The sequence below is a fragment of the Pelodiscus sinensis genome, chromosome 28 (genome assembly GCF_052426305.1).
Source record: "Pelodiscus sinensis isolate ZL-2025 chromosome 28, ASM5242630v1, whole genome shotgun sequence".
Taxonomy (NCBI): Eukaryota; Metazoa; Chordata; order Testudines; family Trionychidae; genus Pelodiscus; species Pelodiscus sinensis.
In genome coordinates this window covers 11615113-11633308 of record NC_143079.1, presented here as the reverse complement: position 1 = coordinate 11633308, position 18196 = coordinate 11615113, and the positions used below count along the sequence as shown (strand labels likewise).

The window sequence follows — 18196 nt, the reverse complement described above, 5'->3', positions numbered from 1 at the left end:
GGCAGAGCAGCTAGTGCACTTCTGCAATCGCCAGAAGTGGCGCTAAGCTGCGGGACTTCTGTCCATCCCTGGGAAGCCTACACTACCTCCATTTTCACTGTAGGTAGGTAGTGGGGCTTCTCAGGGGCGGGAGGGAAATTGGGGTGGGGCGGACAGGACGCCTCGTGATCGACTGGTCGAGGCCTCGCGATTGACCAGTCGATCGCGATCGACCTGTTGGTGTCCACAGCTATAGGACATTAGCCCTAGGGAAGAGATGGGGGAAGAAATGGTTAAGAATCTGAAGCCCTGAACTCAAGTGATGCCTCCAGAATGAATCATATCCTCAGGCACATGCAGGCCATTTGAGCCCAGAGTACGTCACCCTCCTCCCAATCTAGGAGGACAAGATTTGTTTTCTCAGAACCTCAATATGCAAGAGAAATCAACCTTTCTGCTCCACACCAATGGGTGCTGGCTACCAATGGGTGCTGGGGAACCCCTTTGCAAAGGCTTTAGATGTCTGAGCAGTCCGTATTTCTCCAGAGATGTCCCTTCTAATAGGTTTGAACCCTATTTTCTGTTTAAAAGTAGTTCAGAGAATGCTTTACTTAGTCCCAGAGTTCTGGTTAAGGTGCACCCCAGGGAAATCCTGCATACCACTTCCCTGTCCAGTTCCGGTAGAACAGCTCCAACCCCACAGAGCAAATCTCACTTTTCTTTCCAGCCTACAGAAATATTTGACAGAGGCAGTGGAGCACACAGAGTACGACTCCCATATCACAGTCTGCATGGAGCTCATACAAGCCGCTTGTTAACAGACATACCTCATTATGGGAGTCACTGTCCCACTGAGTGAACTGGAAGCCACTCAAGGTTGGGCAGATGGGGCGCTGTTCCAGACACTGCAGCAGGATAGCTGGGTACCATAAAACAGTAAGGAGACATTACAAACAGGTTAATGATCAGCAGTTACCTAAACATATACTTCTGCTGAGGTGACGGTGCTTCAAGTAGGAATGAGCATTTCAGAACACACTCAAGGGAGCTGAAGGTTGGAGAAGAAAGCTATTGCCCCACAGCTGAGTGACCTAAAACAGAAAATAAAAGCCTGAAGCCTCTCATCCTACACGGTCGACAATTTTATGATCTAAGCCTAAAAAGCTGGAACCCAGAAACATAAAATACGCACCAAGTGTAGGAATCAATCTCCCTAAGCAATAGATGCAGGACAGCACTAAAGACATAACTGGGGGGGGGGGGGGGGGGAGGAGCCAGAATTGGATAACAAACAAGAATGAGATCAGCTGAGACCAAAATGTTCACAAATGATCCAACAGGAAGGGAGCATACAGCCCATGCATGGAGAGATAACGAGCATAAGAACTGCATTAGGGAGTTAGATAGAGAATGAGCTTATTGACAGTTATGACTTGCACCTACATTTCAAGTCTGCCACCTTCACAGGAGTTGAGCTCGGCGACTCTACAGGTTCAGAAGATGGGAGAGGTGTGACCTTAGAATCCAACAGGAGTTCACAGCAATAGCTGTGAGTGTGCAGGGTGCTGAGGAAGATGCCAGCCGTGCTGCACTCATCAAAGGAGGCTGCGGTCTTCTGGAACATGGGATCGACCTGCATATGGACACAAAGCGAGAAGAATCAAGCAACAGAGGGGGAGGGAAAACATGACGGATGGACACAAGGCCCCACCACGGAGAAGCTCTAAATAGATGCATGAGCTTCACACTCACATTTGGGTTAGTGTCCTGGGCTAGTGCAGAGTTGTTATGCTGTAGGACAGTGGGGTAATCTGCGACCCGTGGGCCACATGCAAGTCCTCAAGGTTGTGTGTTCAGCCTGTGAGAGGTTTACTGTTGCCCATGCACAGGGTTGCCAGATTCTGCTGGTATCCATCCGTGTCATTTTTTTCCTACCAGTATTACTAAAATGACACGCCCGTAAAGCAAGGGCCCGTGATGTGAGGTGCATGCTGATTGCACATGACACTGACTGATTGCTGTGCGCTCCCTCTGCATCCAGTCAGCACAGCCTTTAAATTCTAGGCCTGCACATGCAGTGAGCAAAACAAACCTATCCTGGGAGACCATCTTGGTTATGATAATTTTGCAGCTCATTGAGATGCAGAGCTACTCATGCAGCCATTCACTACCTAAATACATAATATAAGAACTAGGGGCCACCAAATGGAATTAATGGGCAGCAGGTTTAAAACAAATAAAAGGAAGTTCTTCTTCACACAGCACACAGTCAACCTGTGGAACTCCTTGCCTGAGGAGGCTGTGAAGGCTAGGACTAGAACAGGGTTTAAAAGAGAACTAGATACATTCATGGAGGTTAAGTCCATCAATGGCTATTAGCCCGGCAGGGTAAGGAATGGTGTCCCCAGCCTCTGTTTGTCAGAGTGTGGAGATGGATGGCAGGAGAGAGATCGCTTGATCATTACCTGTTCGGTTCACTTCCTCTGGGGCACCTGGCATTGGCCATTGTCGGCAGACAGAGTACTGGGCTGGATGGACCTTTGGTCTGACCCAGTATGGCCATTCTTATGTTCTTTCCTGAGGTTGCCCATCGCTGCTGTAGAATGTAAAGCACATCACTACGGGAGGGGCAGAGGGAGACAGAAAAGGGACTTGCTAGGACAGCAGTGTGTAGATAGACAAGAGGAGAGCATATGAATGCCAAAGCCTGACTCAGGATTGCCATGTTGAGGAGAGCAGTTACATAGGGGTGAGGAAGGAGAAGTGTCCATCTGGCACAGGGTTGACTAGAACAATTGCTACACTATGACACCAGGGTCATGTTCCCCACCTCACTTCTGCGATCTGCCTCAGAGATATTTATGTTATTCAGATTCTGCTCGATTGTTTTGTACGAGTGCTTCTTCTTTGGCTGAGATTTCTTGGCAGCTTCCGTACCAGCAGCAGCTCCATCTATGAAAAGAAGAATTACTGCAGAGGCTGTCTCAAGAGCAGTGAGGGGGAGCGGGAGGGTTCAACTCACCACTTTTCAAGAAGAGTCAGAGTATATCCAACCTAGACCTGACCTACCCATACCGTTTATCTCTGCTATTCCCTCAAGGCCTTGTCTATGAGGGGTTGTGTGATTCGGTTTTATGAGGTCTTACCACAGAATCAGTGAGCAGGTTCAAGAGTTTACAAAAAACCCCAAACACACTCAGAATTACTATAAGTAACACCAGTCCTACAATCAACAGATACCTCCCCTTCTTCCCCCATTATAAATAACTTGGTTTCTGTTATTCCTACTCCAGCTCATCAACTGCTGAAGTGGGTTTTGCCCACAAAAAACCCAAAACAAACAAAAAACCTCATGATACTATATATTTTTGTTAGTCTCTAAGGTGCCACAGAACTACTTGTAATAATTCTAGTGTTATGTAGCAATCTGAGTACAACAGGCATTACTTAACCTAATGGGCAGATACTGCAGAGATGCAGACAAGGAAGTGTCCTTTGGTGTGCAGAATCCAATGCAGTCTTCCATAAAATCTCTTCCCATTTAAATGAGTTTATAGAATGACACTGCTGGCAAGACTATCCTCTCTGATTTCGCATTGTACAGCCCTACCTCACTGATAGTGCAGCTAGTAGTGACAAGTCCTTGGGCTCAGTTGAAGCGGACACAGTTTAACAAAGCCAGTGTTCTGTCTGCCAGCAAACAGGAAACTAATTGTACACTTGTAGATCGTCATCTCCTTTCTCCTCCTTGTGTTGGTCTAGGTAAGCAACTCTTTGGACTTCATTATTCATTAGGGAATGCAGACCTAGACAAGTCAGAAACCAAGGCCCCAAAACCGATCAAGTCACCCCCAAAATATCTACTAACAACAAAGCCTTCCTTACACTAAAGGAAAGTAGGGAGCACAAACAGGCCAGAATAAGCACTAAACATTTGGAGAAATCTTTTAAATTATTTCTTATTCAACTGCACTTATATTGCTAAATTAACAGGGAATCAGAAACCCAAGCAATTCAGCCCATCCCTTACTGCCCATGTATTGGGAAGCTAAAAAAGAATGCTCTAGCATACTAGAGCAATCTGAATTCATCCAGCTTTCTTAGGAATATAGGTTTGCCATAAACAGGTCAGCCCATTAGTCCATATGGCTCAATATGTTGCTTCAACCTGTAGCCAACACCTGCACACAAAACTGTCCTATAATGCATCTAATCAACGATGTGACGCTGATGATCACAAAGGGTGTGGAAAATCCAGGGCAATGAAGATAGTACCCTAAGGATTAGATTCCATAAGTTTTATTTTATCTTGTATGTCTACAAAGGTTGATGGGCATAAAGTTATTCATACTGGGTAATCTGAATTCCCAGCAAAGGGAAGTTACTAAAATTAGATAAAGACTTTGTTTCCTTTTGTTGAGTTATCTTGCTGCATAACATTCTGCATTTGTAACAAGATAGGTTGAACACAAACATGCTGCTTCTCATGAGTTTGAATCTGTCAGGCCTTTCAGACCAAGTAAACCAAGTTCTCACCCGTGGCTCAGGGGAGGGAGAAGGCTGTAGCAGACTAAACACAGGACGTAATGTCAGGAGATTTGGATTCTAATCCTGCCCATCACTGACTTACTGTGTGAATTTATGCGCTTTCCTCCATTTTCCCATGTTTAAAAAGGCCCTTGAAATCTATAGATGCTGTTCAAGCATAGGATTGCTATACAAGCAGTCCCCGGGTTACGTACAAGATAGGGACTGTAGGTTTGTTCTTAAATTGAATCTGTATGTAAGTCGGAACTGGCGTCAGCCGCTACTGAAACTGATCAGTTTCAACAGTGGCTGAATCTGGACGCCAGTTCTGACTTACATACAAATTCAACTTAAGAAACCCAGGCGTCCCCAAGTCAGCTGCTGCTGAAACTGATCAGCGGCTGATTACAGGAAGCATGGGGCAGAGCAACTCTGCCTCGGGCTTCCTGTAGTAAGCCCCTGGTCAGTTTCAGCAGCGGCTGACTTGGGGACGCCTGGGGCAGAGCAGCTGGGGTGCTGCTGAGTTGCTCCAGTAGCGCCGCTCCTCGGCGCTACTGGAGCAATTCAGCAGCACCCCAGCTGTTCTGCCCCAGGCGTCCTGATTCAGCAACTGCTGAAACTGACCAGCAGCGGCTGAATCAGGGCGCCTGGGGCAGAGCAGCTGGGGTGCTGCCGGGTTGGTAAAGTAGCACCGAGGAGCGGCGCTACTGGAGCAACCCAGCAGCACCCCAGCTGCTCTGCCCCAGGCATAGGCAAGAAAAGCCTGGTCTGCTGGGGGGGCACTAGCTGCACCCCCCCCCAGCAGACCAGGGAGACACGGGTGGCGGGACCGCCCGCGTCCTCCACGGCTTTGCTCCATCTCCCTGGTCTACTGACCAGGGAGACGGGGAGCAAAGCCTTGGCGCACGCCCGCAGCAGGACAGCCCAGGGTCTGCAGGGAGATGGGGAGCAAAGCCTTGGAGCACGCCCGCAGCGGGCATGCTCCGCGGCTTTGCTCCCCGTCTCCCTGGTCTGCTGGGGGGTCCAGCAAAGCCGCTGGACCCCCACAGCAGACCAGGGGGACAGGAGCAAAGCCGCCCAGGCGGCGGCTTTCCTCGGGTGTCCCTGGTCTGCTGGGGGGGGTCCAGCGGCTTTGCTGGACCCCCCCCCCCCCCAGCAGTCCAGGGGGACAGAAGCAAAGCCGCCCAGGCGGCGGGAGTCCCGCTGCCTGGACGGCTTTGCTCCCGGGCAAACGAGCAAAGCCGCCCAGGCGGCGGCTTTGCTCGGGTGTCCCTGGTCTGCTGGGGGGGTCCAGCGGCTTTGCTGGACCCCCCCAGCAGACCAGGGACACCGGGAGAAGCTTTTCTTGCCCCGGAGGACACGGGTGGCGACCCGCCGCCCGTGAGCTCTGGGGCGAGAAAAGCCCCGTTCGTAAGTGCGGATCTGACATAAGTCGGGGACTGCCTGTACTAAGGTTCTGCACCGGTATTTGGAATTATGACCAGAAGAGTCTGTTCTGTCTCCCTTGATTAATATACCAAAATAAAAGCAGCAAGCAGCACACCTGTATCCTGGCTGTCCACATCCCTTGGAGGTGCTGAGTCTTTGCCCAGCCCTCCAAGAACTTTGTACACATCTGCATGGACAGCATCCACTCTAACCGCATAGATCTTTGTGCTGGCATCCAGGGTGCCGGCTGCTATCTGTGAACAGACCAAACAGAACACACAATTAGACATGATCTGATCTCATCGGGACAAAGCGCTGTCAGAGAAAATATACACATAATGGGAGCTGCAGGACTGAATTTCTGCAAGAACGTTTATTTTTATATTCCCTATGTGACTGGAGACTAGCAAAAAGGTGATAGGTAACAGCCAGCATGGATTTATAAAGAACAAATCATGTCAAACCAATCTAATAGCTTTTTTTTAAATAGGCTAACGGGTCTAGTGGATAAGTGAGAAGTGGTGAACATGGTATACCTAGAATTCAGTAAACATTGAATAATCTCACATGACCTTCTTATCAATAAACTAGGGAAATACAACATAGATGGGGCTACTATAAGGTGCGCGCATAACTGGCTGGATAATCAGTCTCAAAAAGTAGTTATTAATGGTTTACAGCAGGAATGTCAAACTCGAAGCCACACAAACAAAAACTGATAGCTTTCAGAACCACCAAAGAAAACATACTTCTATTGGAAAGTCATAAATATTTATTATAGATTATGTTTTAGGTATACTTTATAATATTTGTTCAGGTCTTGTTTTAATATAATAGTCATTTGAGGTGTAAAATTGTTATCTGCATCCATGAAGACTTTGATTTTAAGGTACTTCAACTCCCCCCCCCTCCCCCCCGCTGTAACCCAATGCCCTCCCCCTCCCGCAGAGCCAAGCAACCTCAGCCTCCCTGCTCTAACCCATGCCTCCTCTTCTCCCCCAGAGCCAGGCACTCCCAGCTCCCCTCCCCACTGCTCTAACCCAATCTCCCACCTCTCCCCCAGAGCCAAGCACTCCCACCCCTCCCCCTCTAACCAAATGCCTCACCCCTCCCCCAGCCAGGCACTCCCCCTCCTCTCTAACCCAATCTCCCTCCTCTTCTCCAGAGCCAGGCACCCCCCAGCTTCCTGTCCTGCTCTAACCTAATGCCTGGGTCCCAGAGCCGCTGCCGCCTTGTGCTTCTCCCTCCAGGCACTGGGGTGCATGCACAGAGTGGCCTGCCGTGAGCAGGTGCTGGGACATGTGTGCACAGTGGTCGGCCGTGAGCACTCTGGGCGTGCGGCTCAGAACCAGCAGGAGCCGCATTTATTTAATCAAAGAGCCGCATGTGGCTCGAAAGCCACGGGTTAGCCACCCCTGTTATAAACAATGTAACCGGGCCGCACTTAGATAATTTATAAAGATGTAGTTGTGGGCCACAAAAAAATTCGATCAGGCCGCATGTTTGACATTTCTGGCTTACAGTCATGCTGGAAGGGCATAACAAATGGAGTTACTCAGGGGTCAGTTTTGGGACCGGTGCTGTTCAATATCTTCATCAATGATGTAGATATTGGCATAGAGAGTACGCTTATTAAGTTTGCAGATGATCCCAAGCTGGGCGGGGTTGTAAGTGCTTTGGAGGATAGGGTTATAATTCACAATGATCTGGACAAACTGAAGAAATGGTCTAACTGGAGCTTGGGCTCCCCCAGACAGAAGCAGCTGGAGAGAGCCGCTAGAGCCTAGCTTCCCCCCAAACAGCCTGCAGGGAGGGCTGCTGGGGAGGGGCAACCTTTGGATCCTGGGTCCCCCAGCCTGTAGGCTGTGCGGGACAGCCCCCAGATCCTCCCCCCACTCAAGATACTGCAGGCTTTGTGCATGGGGATGGGGATGCTGCAAGCCAGGGCCAGCCCCAGGAACCTCATCCCCCCAGAGAGCCTGCAGACTGTGGGTGAGGGTGGTAGAGGGGGGGCCAATGGAGGCCCCAGAGCCTCACCTCTCCCCCAGACAGCCTGCAATGAGGGCCGCTGAACGGGGGGCAGCACCTGCAGCCTGCCTCCCCAGACTGCCTGCAGGGGGCAGGCAGCCTCAGGAGCATGGTTCCCCCCCATAGCCTGCAGGCTGTGAGGAGGGGCTGCTGGGGGCAGAGGGGGTCAGCCATGTTTGGTGCCTCCGACTTCACACACAGCCTGAAGGAGGCTGATGGCAGCCCCCAGAGTCTCGTCCCCACCTCAACAGTCTAAAAACCATGGTGGGAGGCCACTGCAGACCAGCCGCAGTCCCCAGAACCGTATCCCCCCCCAGACGACCTGAAGGCTGCCAGTGGGGGCTGGTGGAGGCAGCAGCTTCCAGAACTTGGTCCTCCCCCCCGCAGACAGCCTGCAGAGGGAGACCACTGGCAGGGAAGCATTGCCCTGGCTTCCTCAGAGGAGTTGCTGCCGGAGCAGCACCACCCTTGCTGCCACAGGAAGCCCTGGTAAGCCCTCCCCACCCCTACCTCCAGCCCCTTGTCCTTAGCCCCCTGCCCTGACTCCTGCACCTCCTCTCCCTGCCCTGAGCCCCCTCACACCTTCCAACTCCCTGCCCTAAGCCACTCACTCCCTGCCCCTCCTCACACCTGAACACACTCAAGCCTTCATTTTCGAAAAATACAACAATTGAAATAAAGCATGAACATTTTTCATTTGTTTTTCAAAAACAAAACACAAACAACGCCCCTCCCACAAAAAATAACATACCACACAGACCTTCAGTTAAAGACCCGAGCAATGCCAGGCACATCTGCTAGTATAATATTTTCAGCTATCCAAAACCAATCATTCTACTGAAATTAAAACGAATTCTAACATTTTGCAACGTGATTATCTAACCCAGTGTTTCCCAATTTTGGCCACAGAACCCCTAGGGTTGCCTTAAAAAAAAAAAAAAAAAAGCCCCCACTGCATTTCATCAAGCAAAAACTAAAAAAATCACGAGTCCTGCCACAAAAAATAAAAGCTCTGTCTCATTGAGAGGGGGCGCAGGAGTGCCAGGTCTCAGGGTTCCACGAGCACCAATTGGGAAACACTGATATAACCAATTATATCCCACCGCCTAATTGGTTTACTCCCAACAACATTAATTATGCAGGAAACAGAAACAATACAAAAACCAGACACAGACCATACAGATAAACACTAGCGAGATAGAGAACATAATGACAAAGCAAGAAAGAAATGCAGATTTCACAACCCCTCTATTGACATGTGGGTCATTGCCAAACTGAAAGCTATCAACCTGTTTCTAGGCTCTTCTCTTTATCTGGGAGCAATAGATTGGACGGCCAAGTTGTTGGAATGTGCCTAATTTCAAAGACTGGTTTGGAATGTGCTTTATTACATTGTTGCAGAAAGTTTCATTAATGGCTTCTCCATGTGCCTCTCCCATCCCATTACATTACCACTGCCTGCCAGAGACAGTTTCACTTGTACTTATGCTGTACAATTTTCTAGCCTGTAGTGCCCTTCAGCCAATACCAGCTTTCTAAGTCCACCCAAAGCTTGGAAAAGATTGCAGAAGTGTGGGATGTTGATGCTTCTCAGCAGTCTGTACCACAAGGAATTCTTGTCTACTAGGTATCTGTTCCTCAACACCAGCAGCCTCTGGCAACAGCAGAAGGGCCATTTTGGATAAGACCAATGGTCCGCCCAGCCCAGCATCCTGGCTTCGGACAGTGGTTAATACAAGACACTTCAGGAGAATTTAACAGAACAGGGCAATTATTAAACAAAGCTTAGGGGCTCTGAGAGCATGGACTAGCATCCCTGCCCATCCTGGTGAACAGCCATTGATGGACCTGTCCTCTTAAGAACTTATCTTATTCTTCCTGAATCCAGTCACTCTTGCCATTCACATCATCTGGCAGCCTGTGCCACAGACTGTGCATGGTGTGAAGAAATACTTTTATTTTAAACCTATTAATTTCATTGGGTGACCCCTGGTTCTGGTCTTACATAAAAGAATAAAATTGTGAAGCATGTAGAAGAACATAATTTGTTGGACAAAAGTCAACATGGTTTCTGTAAAGGGAAATCCAGTCTTACTAATCTATTAGAGTTCTTTGAAGGGGTTAACAAACATGCGGACAAGGGGGATCCAGTAGATATAGTGCACTTAGATTTGAAGAAAGCATTTGACAAGGTCCCTCACCAAAGGCTCTTGTGTAAATTACATGGCCATGGGATAAGAGGGAAGGTCCTTTCTTGGATTGAGAACTGGTTAAAAGACAGGAAACAAAGGGTAGGAATAAATGGTAAATTTTCAGATTGGGGAGGGGTAACTAGTGGTGTCCCCCAAGGGTCAGTCCTGGGACCAATCCTTTTCAACTTATTCATAAATGATCTGGAGAAAGGGGTAAACAATGAGGTAGTAAAGTTTGCAAGTGATACCAAACTGTTTAGGATAGTCAAGACAGAAGCAGACTGTGAGGGACTCCAAGAAGATCTCACCAAACTGAGTGATTGAGCAACAAAATGGCAAATGAAATTTAATGTGGATAAGTGTAAAGTAATGCACATCGGGAAAAATAACCCCAACTATACGTACAGTATGATGGGGGCTAATTTGGCTACGACAAATCAGGAAAGAGATCTTGGAGTTATCGTGGACAGTTCTCTGAAAACTTCCACACAGTGTGCAGCGGCGGTCAAAAAGGCAAATAGGATGCTAGGAATTATTAAGAAAGGGATAGAAAATAAGACCCAGACTATCTTACTGCCCCTGTATAAAACTATGGTACGCCCACATCTTGAATACTGTGTACAGATGTGGTCTCCTCACCTTAAAAAAGATATTTTGGCTTTGGAAAGGGTTCAGAAAAGGGCAACTAAAATGATTAGGGGTTTGGAACGGGTCCCATATGAGGAGAGGTTAAAGCGACTGGGACTTTTCAGTTTAGAAAAGAGGAGACTGAGGGGGGATATGATAGAGGTATATAAAATCATGAGTGGTGTGGAGAGGGCCAATAAAGAAAGTTATTTATTAGTTCCCTAAATAGAAGAACTAGAGGACACCAAATGAAATTAATGGGTAGCATGTTTAAAACTAATAAAAGAAAGTTCTTCTTCACTCAGCGTGTAGTCAACCTGTGGAACTCCTTGCCAGAGGAGGCTGTGAAGGCTAGGACTATAACAGAGTTTAAAGAGAAGCTAGATAATTTCATGGAGGTTAGGTCCATAAAAGGCTATTAGCCAGGGGATAAAATGGTGTCCTTGGCCTCTGTTTGTCAGAGGCTGGAGAGGGATGGCAGAAGACAAATTGCTTGATCATTGTCTTCAGTCCACCCTCTCTGGGGCACCTGGTGCTGGCCACTGTCGGCAGACAGGATACTGGGCTAGATGGACCCTTGGTCAGACCCAGTACGGCCGTTCTTATGTTCTTATTCACTATTTCTACACCATTCATGATTTTATAGATCGTTATCATACCACCTCTTGGTCATGTCTTTTCCAATCTGAGTAGTCCCTATCTTTTTAATTTCTCCTCATACGGCAACTTTTCCATATTCCTAACAATTGTTGTTGCCCTTCTCTTCATATTTCTCAATTCTAATATACCTTTTTGGAGAAGGGGTGACCAGAACTGCATGGAGGATTCAAGGTGTGGGTGTTCAATGGAATTATACAGAGGCATTAGGATATTAACTAATTAATTAATGTTAGGATATATGTATCCCTTTCCTAATATTTTTACTGCCTCTGCAGATTGAGTTGACGTTTAGAAAACTGTCCACAATGACTAAGATCTTGAGTGGTAAGCTAATTTAGTACCCATCAGTTTGTATGCATAGTTAGATATTTGCCCAGGTGCAGTACTTCGCATTTATCAACATGGAATTTCATCTGCCATTTTGTTGCCTAGTCACCCAGTTTTGTGAGATCCCTTTGTGACTCTCTGCAGCCTGAGAGGTAGAGAAGTGTCTCCTGTTTGAAAGAAACTCAATTACTACCTTCTGATGAGCAGCCCTAACTCAAACAGATCTTGAGCACATTATTTTGAGTATACACACATCGATCCTCACTGGTTATCTGTGCACGTTTCACAAGGATTATGACCACTAGGGTGACAAGTTTCAGTTGAGATCTATGTGGCAGTCTGTGGCAAACAAATATGTAAAGGCCAGATTCAGGGGATCTCTGTAATCCTTGGTAATCTCTCTCTAATTTGGCAACAAGAGGTCCCTGAGGCACAGAGACAATGTTTTGGACATGAATTCCTCCTTGGCTGAAGTGGAATTATAAACTCTTCTGTGCAGGCTCTTCTTTCGCCAAGCCTAACAGAATCCTCTGCTGAATGAAGATGTCAATACTCTTGCCTATCTTATCTTTTACATAGTTTCTATGGGCTAAATTCTGCTCAATTATACCAATGCAGAACTTCAGTGAAGTCTCAGGGAAACTGGCCCTATTGAAGACTATTTGGGGTTACTTACTATCCAGTCATTTCTAGCTGCTCTTCTAATCAGGGCCAGCAGAGGGGTTCTCATCCACCTGGCTGTGCCCACTGGAGGACGCTGAAGCAGAGAGGAAGAGACAGACCATTGTGCCAAGTTGGCAGCAGCCACCCCCCTCACCTTGAAATTGGTCAGTTCGGAGTCCTTCTGTTTGAGTATCTCGGCCATGTAGTCTATGAGGTGCAGGCCAAATGCATTCTTCGTGGTGATTCTCTGAAACAGAGCACATAAGTCAACCTTTAGCTTTGGAAAGTCATGTCCCTCAATTCAGTTACATGAGCAACTCTTTTTGGGGGGACAGGGGAAATCTCTTCTTTGGGGAGCAGTTCAAGGCCTGACACTGTTCAGCATTGTCATCAGTGATCCACACACAAATACATAAATCTCAGCTGTTAAAATCTGAGGCTAGCACAAAGATCAGCAGAATGGTAAATACTACGCATGACAGGAGTCACAGTGATCTGTATCCCTGGGCAAACTGTGCCCATTTAAAACACACTGTTGTAATGCAGCCAAAGGCTAAGTTTACACATCTAGGCATAAAGAATGCAGACTACACCTTCAGAGTTCATCAATTATAAGTTATTGCCAACATCTAGGCTGAGCTCCTGCATAGCACAGGCCAAAGAACTTCCCACAATCCTATCCTGTTTGAACTAGAAGGTATATTTTAGAAAAATATCCAAACATTATTTAATTAAATTTCCCAACGCGTGGGACTCCACCATGACCACTCATGGTGAGCTCTCCTCACGGTTAACAATTTGTGCCTATTTAGAGTCTGATCTTGTCTAACTCCCACTTCCAGCCACTGGCTCTTGTTCTCTCTGTCAGACTGAAAAGCCTTCTATTATCCCATTTCTGGGGTCCCGAACTCCTCGCAATCAACTGGTCGAGCCCTCCCCATCGACGGGTTGGTGACCATAGGTCTACACCCTTCCTGGGTTGGTGACCATGGGTCTACACCCTTCCTGAATTGTCAGAACTGGGCATAGTATTTCAATAGTTACTGTACTGCTGCCAAATACAGAAGTTAAATATCCTCTCTGTTCCTACTCAGTATTCCCCAGTTTATCCCTCCAAGGATTGCATTAGACCTTTTGGCCTCAGCATCATACTGGGAGCTCATGTTCAGCTGATTATATGCCACGACCTCCAAGACTTTTGCAGAGTCACTGCTTCCCAGGTTCACAATAATGATTGGAAGGGACCTCTAGGAGTCACTAAGTTCATCCTCTGTCCCCCGGCTGAGGCAGGATCAAGTAAACCTAGACCACTCCTGACAGGTGTCCATCTAATCATTTCTTAAAGACCTCTAATGATGGGGATCCCACAGTCATCCCTGGAAGACTATTCCAGAGCCTAACTTTCCCTCAGAGTAAGGTCATGTCTACAATTGCAATTAAACAACAGTAGTTTTGTTGTTCACAGTTTGCTGCATCAAGTGCAAATGTCACTCTTGTCGCCATTTGAGAGGGGTAGAAGTATTTCATTAGCAAAAGCACTAACAAACAGCGTTTACACTGCCCAACTTAACAACAGGCCTGTGTCGACACAACCTTGTTGCTAAAAAGCAGCACAGTGTAGACAAAGCTGTTAGAAAACTTTTCCTAAAATCTAACCTAAATCCCCCAAGACTTCTTGGCCTATCTCCAGGCAACATGGAGACTAGTCCTCCTTAGAACAGTCAATCACATATTTGAAGACTGTTGGCAGGTACCTACACAGCTTCTATTTCTCAAAACTAAACAGGCTCACGTATTTTAACCTTTCCTCTCAGGGCAGGTTTTCTAACCCTTTTCATTTCTGTTTCCCTCCTCTGAATTCTTTCCAACATGTTCACATCTTGTTCACAACTTCTGCACCCAACCTCCATCCCAGCCCCAGCACCTCCTCCATTAACACAGAAGTGTGCAGCCCTTTGACCACTTACCAAATTCTTGGAGCGGCCCATCAAAAATTATTGCCGGTTCCTGCTGTAGCATATGCATAAGAGCCTCAAACATCACCATCCCCAGCAGGCTACGCCACCTCTTTCAGATTTGTGTTTAGGTATGAGCTGCACGTGTAGAACTGCCCCACCTTAGAACCAACTTTTTTCAAAGCTAGCTTGCTGTTCTACATGCAGAACTATTTTCACTCACATTCTCTGTTGACAGCTTGATGCAGGTGGAATAGTGATCTGAAATCTGGGTGTTTGTCAATTTCGGGATCACAGGTACAGAAATCTCAGCTGACCTAAAGAAACAAGCAAAAACCTCTGCTTTAGAGAGCAAAGCTTCCCCCTGAACTGCAAGGCACAAGAGAGCAGGTATAAAACACACACGTTATGCACTCAGAAATGCCTTCTTATCCTTGAGTCCTGGCCTTTAGCACAACTCTACCAGCATATTTACCCACCTCCGCTGGTACTATCCCAGACCAGGGCATATCCTGCATGCAATCATCAAACTTTTACAGACCTGCTTCACATGGGCAACCTGGACTAGTGAGTAGGCTGCATGAATGGACCTCAAGATTGTCGTTAACCAGGGCTCAACAAGCATGGCGAAAATCCACTCACCAGCCCCGCACATGCGCCAGACCCGCACTGCGCATGCACGCACCACCGGTGAACGGGGCGACCGGCTGAAATCCACTCGCCATGGGCGAGTAGATAAGCAGATTTGTCGAGCCCTGGCCGTAACCAAGACAGTATCCAAGGATAAGGTAGTTTTGTTAACGGTAGTTGCGTACCTAGAATTTGTGGGGTGTACCAATTGCACCACAGCAGCACTTTGATGGATGCAGTGGAAGAGCACAGTTTTCACAATGTTGTGTACAATCAGTACGCACCTCACTTCAGGCACGCCTACCCCTCTATGTGTGTGTCACTTTTGTAATACAGGCAGGAAAAAAAAAAAACTATCCCGATGGACACCAGCAGAATCTGGCAACTCTGTGCATGGGCTACGGTAAACCAAATGTCTGGTGGACCACACCTAGAACCCTAATGGGCTGCAATTTGCCTGTCACTGATCTGACCTGTTGGAAATGGACTTCACAGAGAGGGGTGACTCATTGCTGCTGAGATGCAGATCAATGGCCCGGGAGCGTCGTCGCTGCTTCCTTTCCTGTTCATCGTCATTCCCCAGAAAGCTGTCAAGCACCGGAGTGTTGGAGGCACTGAGAGGCTGCCGCCGGGTGCTGGGGGACACGAACACACCATTGGAGGAGGCACTCTGGCTGCGACCATGACACTGGGGTGTGGAACCACTCATCTTCCTTGAAGGGCACAGCTGAGAAATCAAAGACAGGTGATGAGCTAAAGAGACCTTATCTTCTGCCCCGGCCTGCTGCCAGTAACTGCTCTGAGACCGCTCCTCTTCCCAGCCCCCGCCTGCCCCCCCAGTAACTGCCCCGAGACCGCTCCTCTTCCCCCCCCGCCTACCCTCAGTAACTACCCCGTGGCCGCTCCTCTTCCCCCCCGCCTACCCTCAGTAACTGCCCCGAGACCGCTCCTCTGCCCCCCGCCTGTCCCCCAGTAACTGCCCCGAGACCGCTCCTCTTCCCAGCCCCCGCCTGCCCCCCCAGTAACTGCCCCGAGACCGCTCCTCTGCCCCCCCCGCCTACCCTCAGTAACTGCCCCGAGACCGCTCCTCTGCCCCCCCGCCTACCCTCAGTAACTGCCCCGAGACCGCTCCTCTGCCCCCCCCGCCTGCCCCCCAGTAACTGCCCCGAGACCGCTCCTCTGCCCCCCCGCCTACCCTCAGTAACTGCCCCGAGACCGCTCCTCTGCCCCCCCCGCCTGCCCCCCAGTAACTGCCCCGAGACCGCTCCCCTCCCCCCCGCCTGTCCCCCAGTAACTGCCCCGAGACCGCTCCTCTTCCCAGCCCCCGCCTGCCCCCCCAGTAACTGCCCCGAGACCGCTCCTCTGCCCCCCCGCCTACCCTCAGTAACTGCCCCGAGACCGCTCCTCTGCCCCCCCGCCTGCCCCCCAGTAACTGCCCCGAGACCGCTCCCCTCCCCCCGCCTGTCCCCCAGTAACTGCCCCGAGACCGCTCCTCTTCCCAGCCCCCGCCTGCCCCCCCAGTAACTGCCCCGAGACCGCTCCTCTGCCCCCCCGCCTACCCTCAGTAACTGCCCCGAGACCGCTCCTCTGCCCCCCCCGCCTGCCCCCCAGTAACTGCCCCGAGACCGCTCCCCTCCCCCCCGCCTGCCCCCCAGTAACTGCCCCGAGACCGCTCCCCTGCCCCCCCGCCTGCCCCCCAGTAACTGCCCCGAGACCGCTCCTCTGCCCCCCGCCTGCCCCCCAGTAACTGCCCCGAGACCGCTCCTCTGCCCCCCGCCTGCCCCCCAGTAACTGCCCCGAGACCGCTCCCCTGCCCCCCCGCCTGCCCCCCAGTAACTGCCCCGAGACCGCTCCTCTGCCCCCCCGCCTGCCCCCCAGTAACTGCCCCGAGACCGCTCCTCTGCCCCCCCCGCCTGCCCCCCAGTAACTGCCCCGAGACCGCTCCCCTCCCCCCCGCCTGTCCCCCAGTAACTGCCCCGAGACCGCTCCTCTGCCCCCCGCCTGCCCCCCAGTAACTGCCCCGAGACCGCTCCCCTGCCCCCCCGCCTGCCCCCCAGTAACTGCCCCGAGACCGCTCCTCTGCCCCCCGCCTGCCCCCCAGTAACTGCCCCGAGACCGCTCCTCTGCCCCCCCCGCCTGCCCCCCAGTAACTGCCCCGAGACCGCTCCCCTCCCCCCCCGCCTGTCCCCCAGTAACTGCCCCGAGACCGCTCCTCTGCCCCCCGCCTGCCCCCCAGTAACTGCCCCGAGACCGCTCCCCTGCCCCCCCGCCTGCCCCCCAGTAACTGCCCCGAGACCGCTCCTCTGCCCCCCCGCCTGCCCCCCAGTAACTGCCCCGAGACCGCTCCTCTGCCCCCCCCGCCTGCCCCCCAGTAACTGCCCCGAGACCGCTCCCCTCCCCCCCGCCTGTCCCCCAGTAACTGCCCCGAGACCGCTCCTCTGCCCCCCGCCTGCCCCCCAGTAACTGCCCCGAGACCGCTCCCCTGCCCCCCCGCCTGCCCCCCAGTAACTGCCCCGAGACCGCTCCTCTGCCCCCCGCCTGCCCCCCAGTAACTGCCCCGAGACCGCTCCTCTGCCCCCCGCCTGCCCCCCAGTAACTGCCCCGAGACCGCTCCCCTGCCCCCCCCCCCCAGTAACTGCCCCGAGACCGCTCCTCTGCCCCCCGCCTGCCCCCCAGTAACTGCCCCGAGACCGCTCCTCTGCCCCCCCCGCCTGCCCCCCAGTAACTGCCCCGAGACCGCTCCTCTGCCCCCCCCGCCTGCCCCCCAGTAACTGCCCCGAGACCGCTCCCCTCCCCCCCGCCTGCCCCCCAGTAACTGCCCCGAGACCGCTCCCCTGCCCCCCCGCCTGCCCCCCAGTAACTGCCCCGAGACCGCTCCTCTGCCCCCCCGCCTGCCCCCAGTAACTGCCCCGAGACCGCTCCCCTCCCCCCCTTGCCCGTGACGCGCTGGCCCCGCTGTCTCCCCCCCACTTACCGCTTCCCGGTTTGAATCGGCGCGCGCTGACACTGCGCAGTCGCGGCGGTTCTGACGCGCCAAGCGCACAGAGGGGGCGGGGCTACGGGTGCCGAGAGGCCAAACCCTGAGCGACCCGCGCTGGGGGGGGGGGGGGGGTAGATACGGGCGGGGCTGTGGATGGGGGGGGGGGGGCAAGACTAGGAGTGGGGGGGGGGGCTGTGGAT

General features: G+C 51.2%; 1 protein-coding gene across 7 annotated transcripts in view; it reads right to left on the bottom strand.

The window, feature by feature from the left end:
- NCAPH (non-SMC condensin I complex subunit H) overlaps nucleotides 1-18196 on the bottom strand; it is a 33107-nt gene that overhangs the window by 14245 nt on the left and 666 nt on the right. For 2 of the 7 annotated variants that reach the window (XM_089773846.1, XM_075911055.2), the window contains exons 1-7: nucleotides 15490-15865; nucleotides 14610-14703; nucleotides 12586-12678; nucleotides 6050-6188; nucleotides 2810-2931; nucleotides 1423-1612; nucleotides 807-898 (exon numbers count right to left, since the gene is read on the bottom strand). In XM_089773846.1, the coding sequence (XP_089629972.1) occupies nucleotides 807-898; nucleotides 1423-1612; nucleotides 2810-2931; nucleotides 6050-6188; nucleotides 12586-12678; nucleotides 14610-14703; nucleotides 15490-15725 (966 nt within the window). In that variant the 5' untranslated portion in view covers nucleotides 15726-15865. Of the gene's footprint in view, nucleotides 1-806; nucleotides 899-1422; nucleotides 1613-2809; nucleotides 2932-6049; nucleotides 6189-12585; nucleotides 12679-14609; nucleotides 14704-15489; nucleotides 15866-15939; nucleotides 15970-17990; nucleotides 18089-18196 lie in introns of those variants that run through there. The other 5 variants (XM_089773843.1, XM_089773845.1, XM_089773844.1 and 2 more) reach the window with 5 other exon arrangements.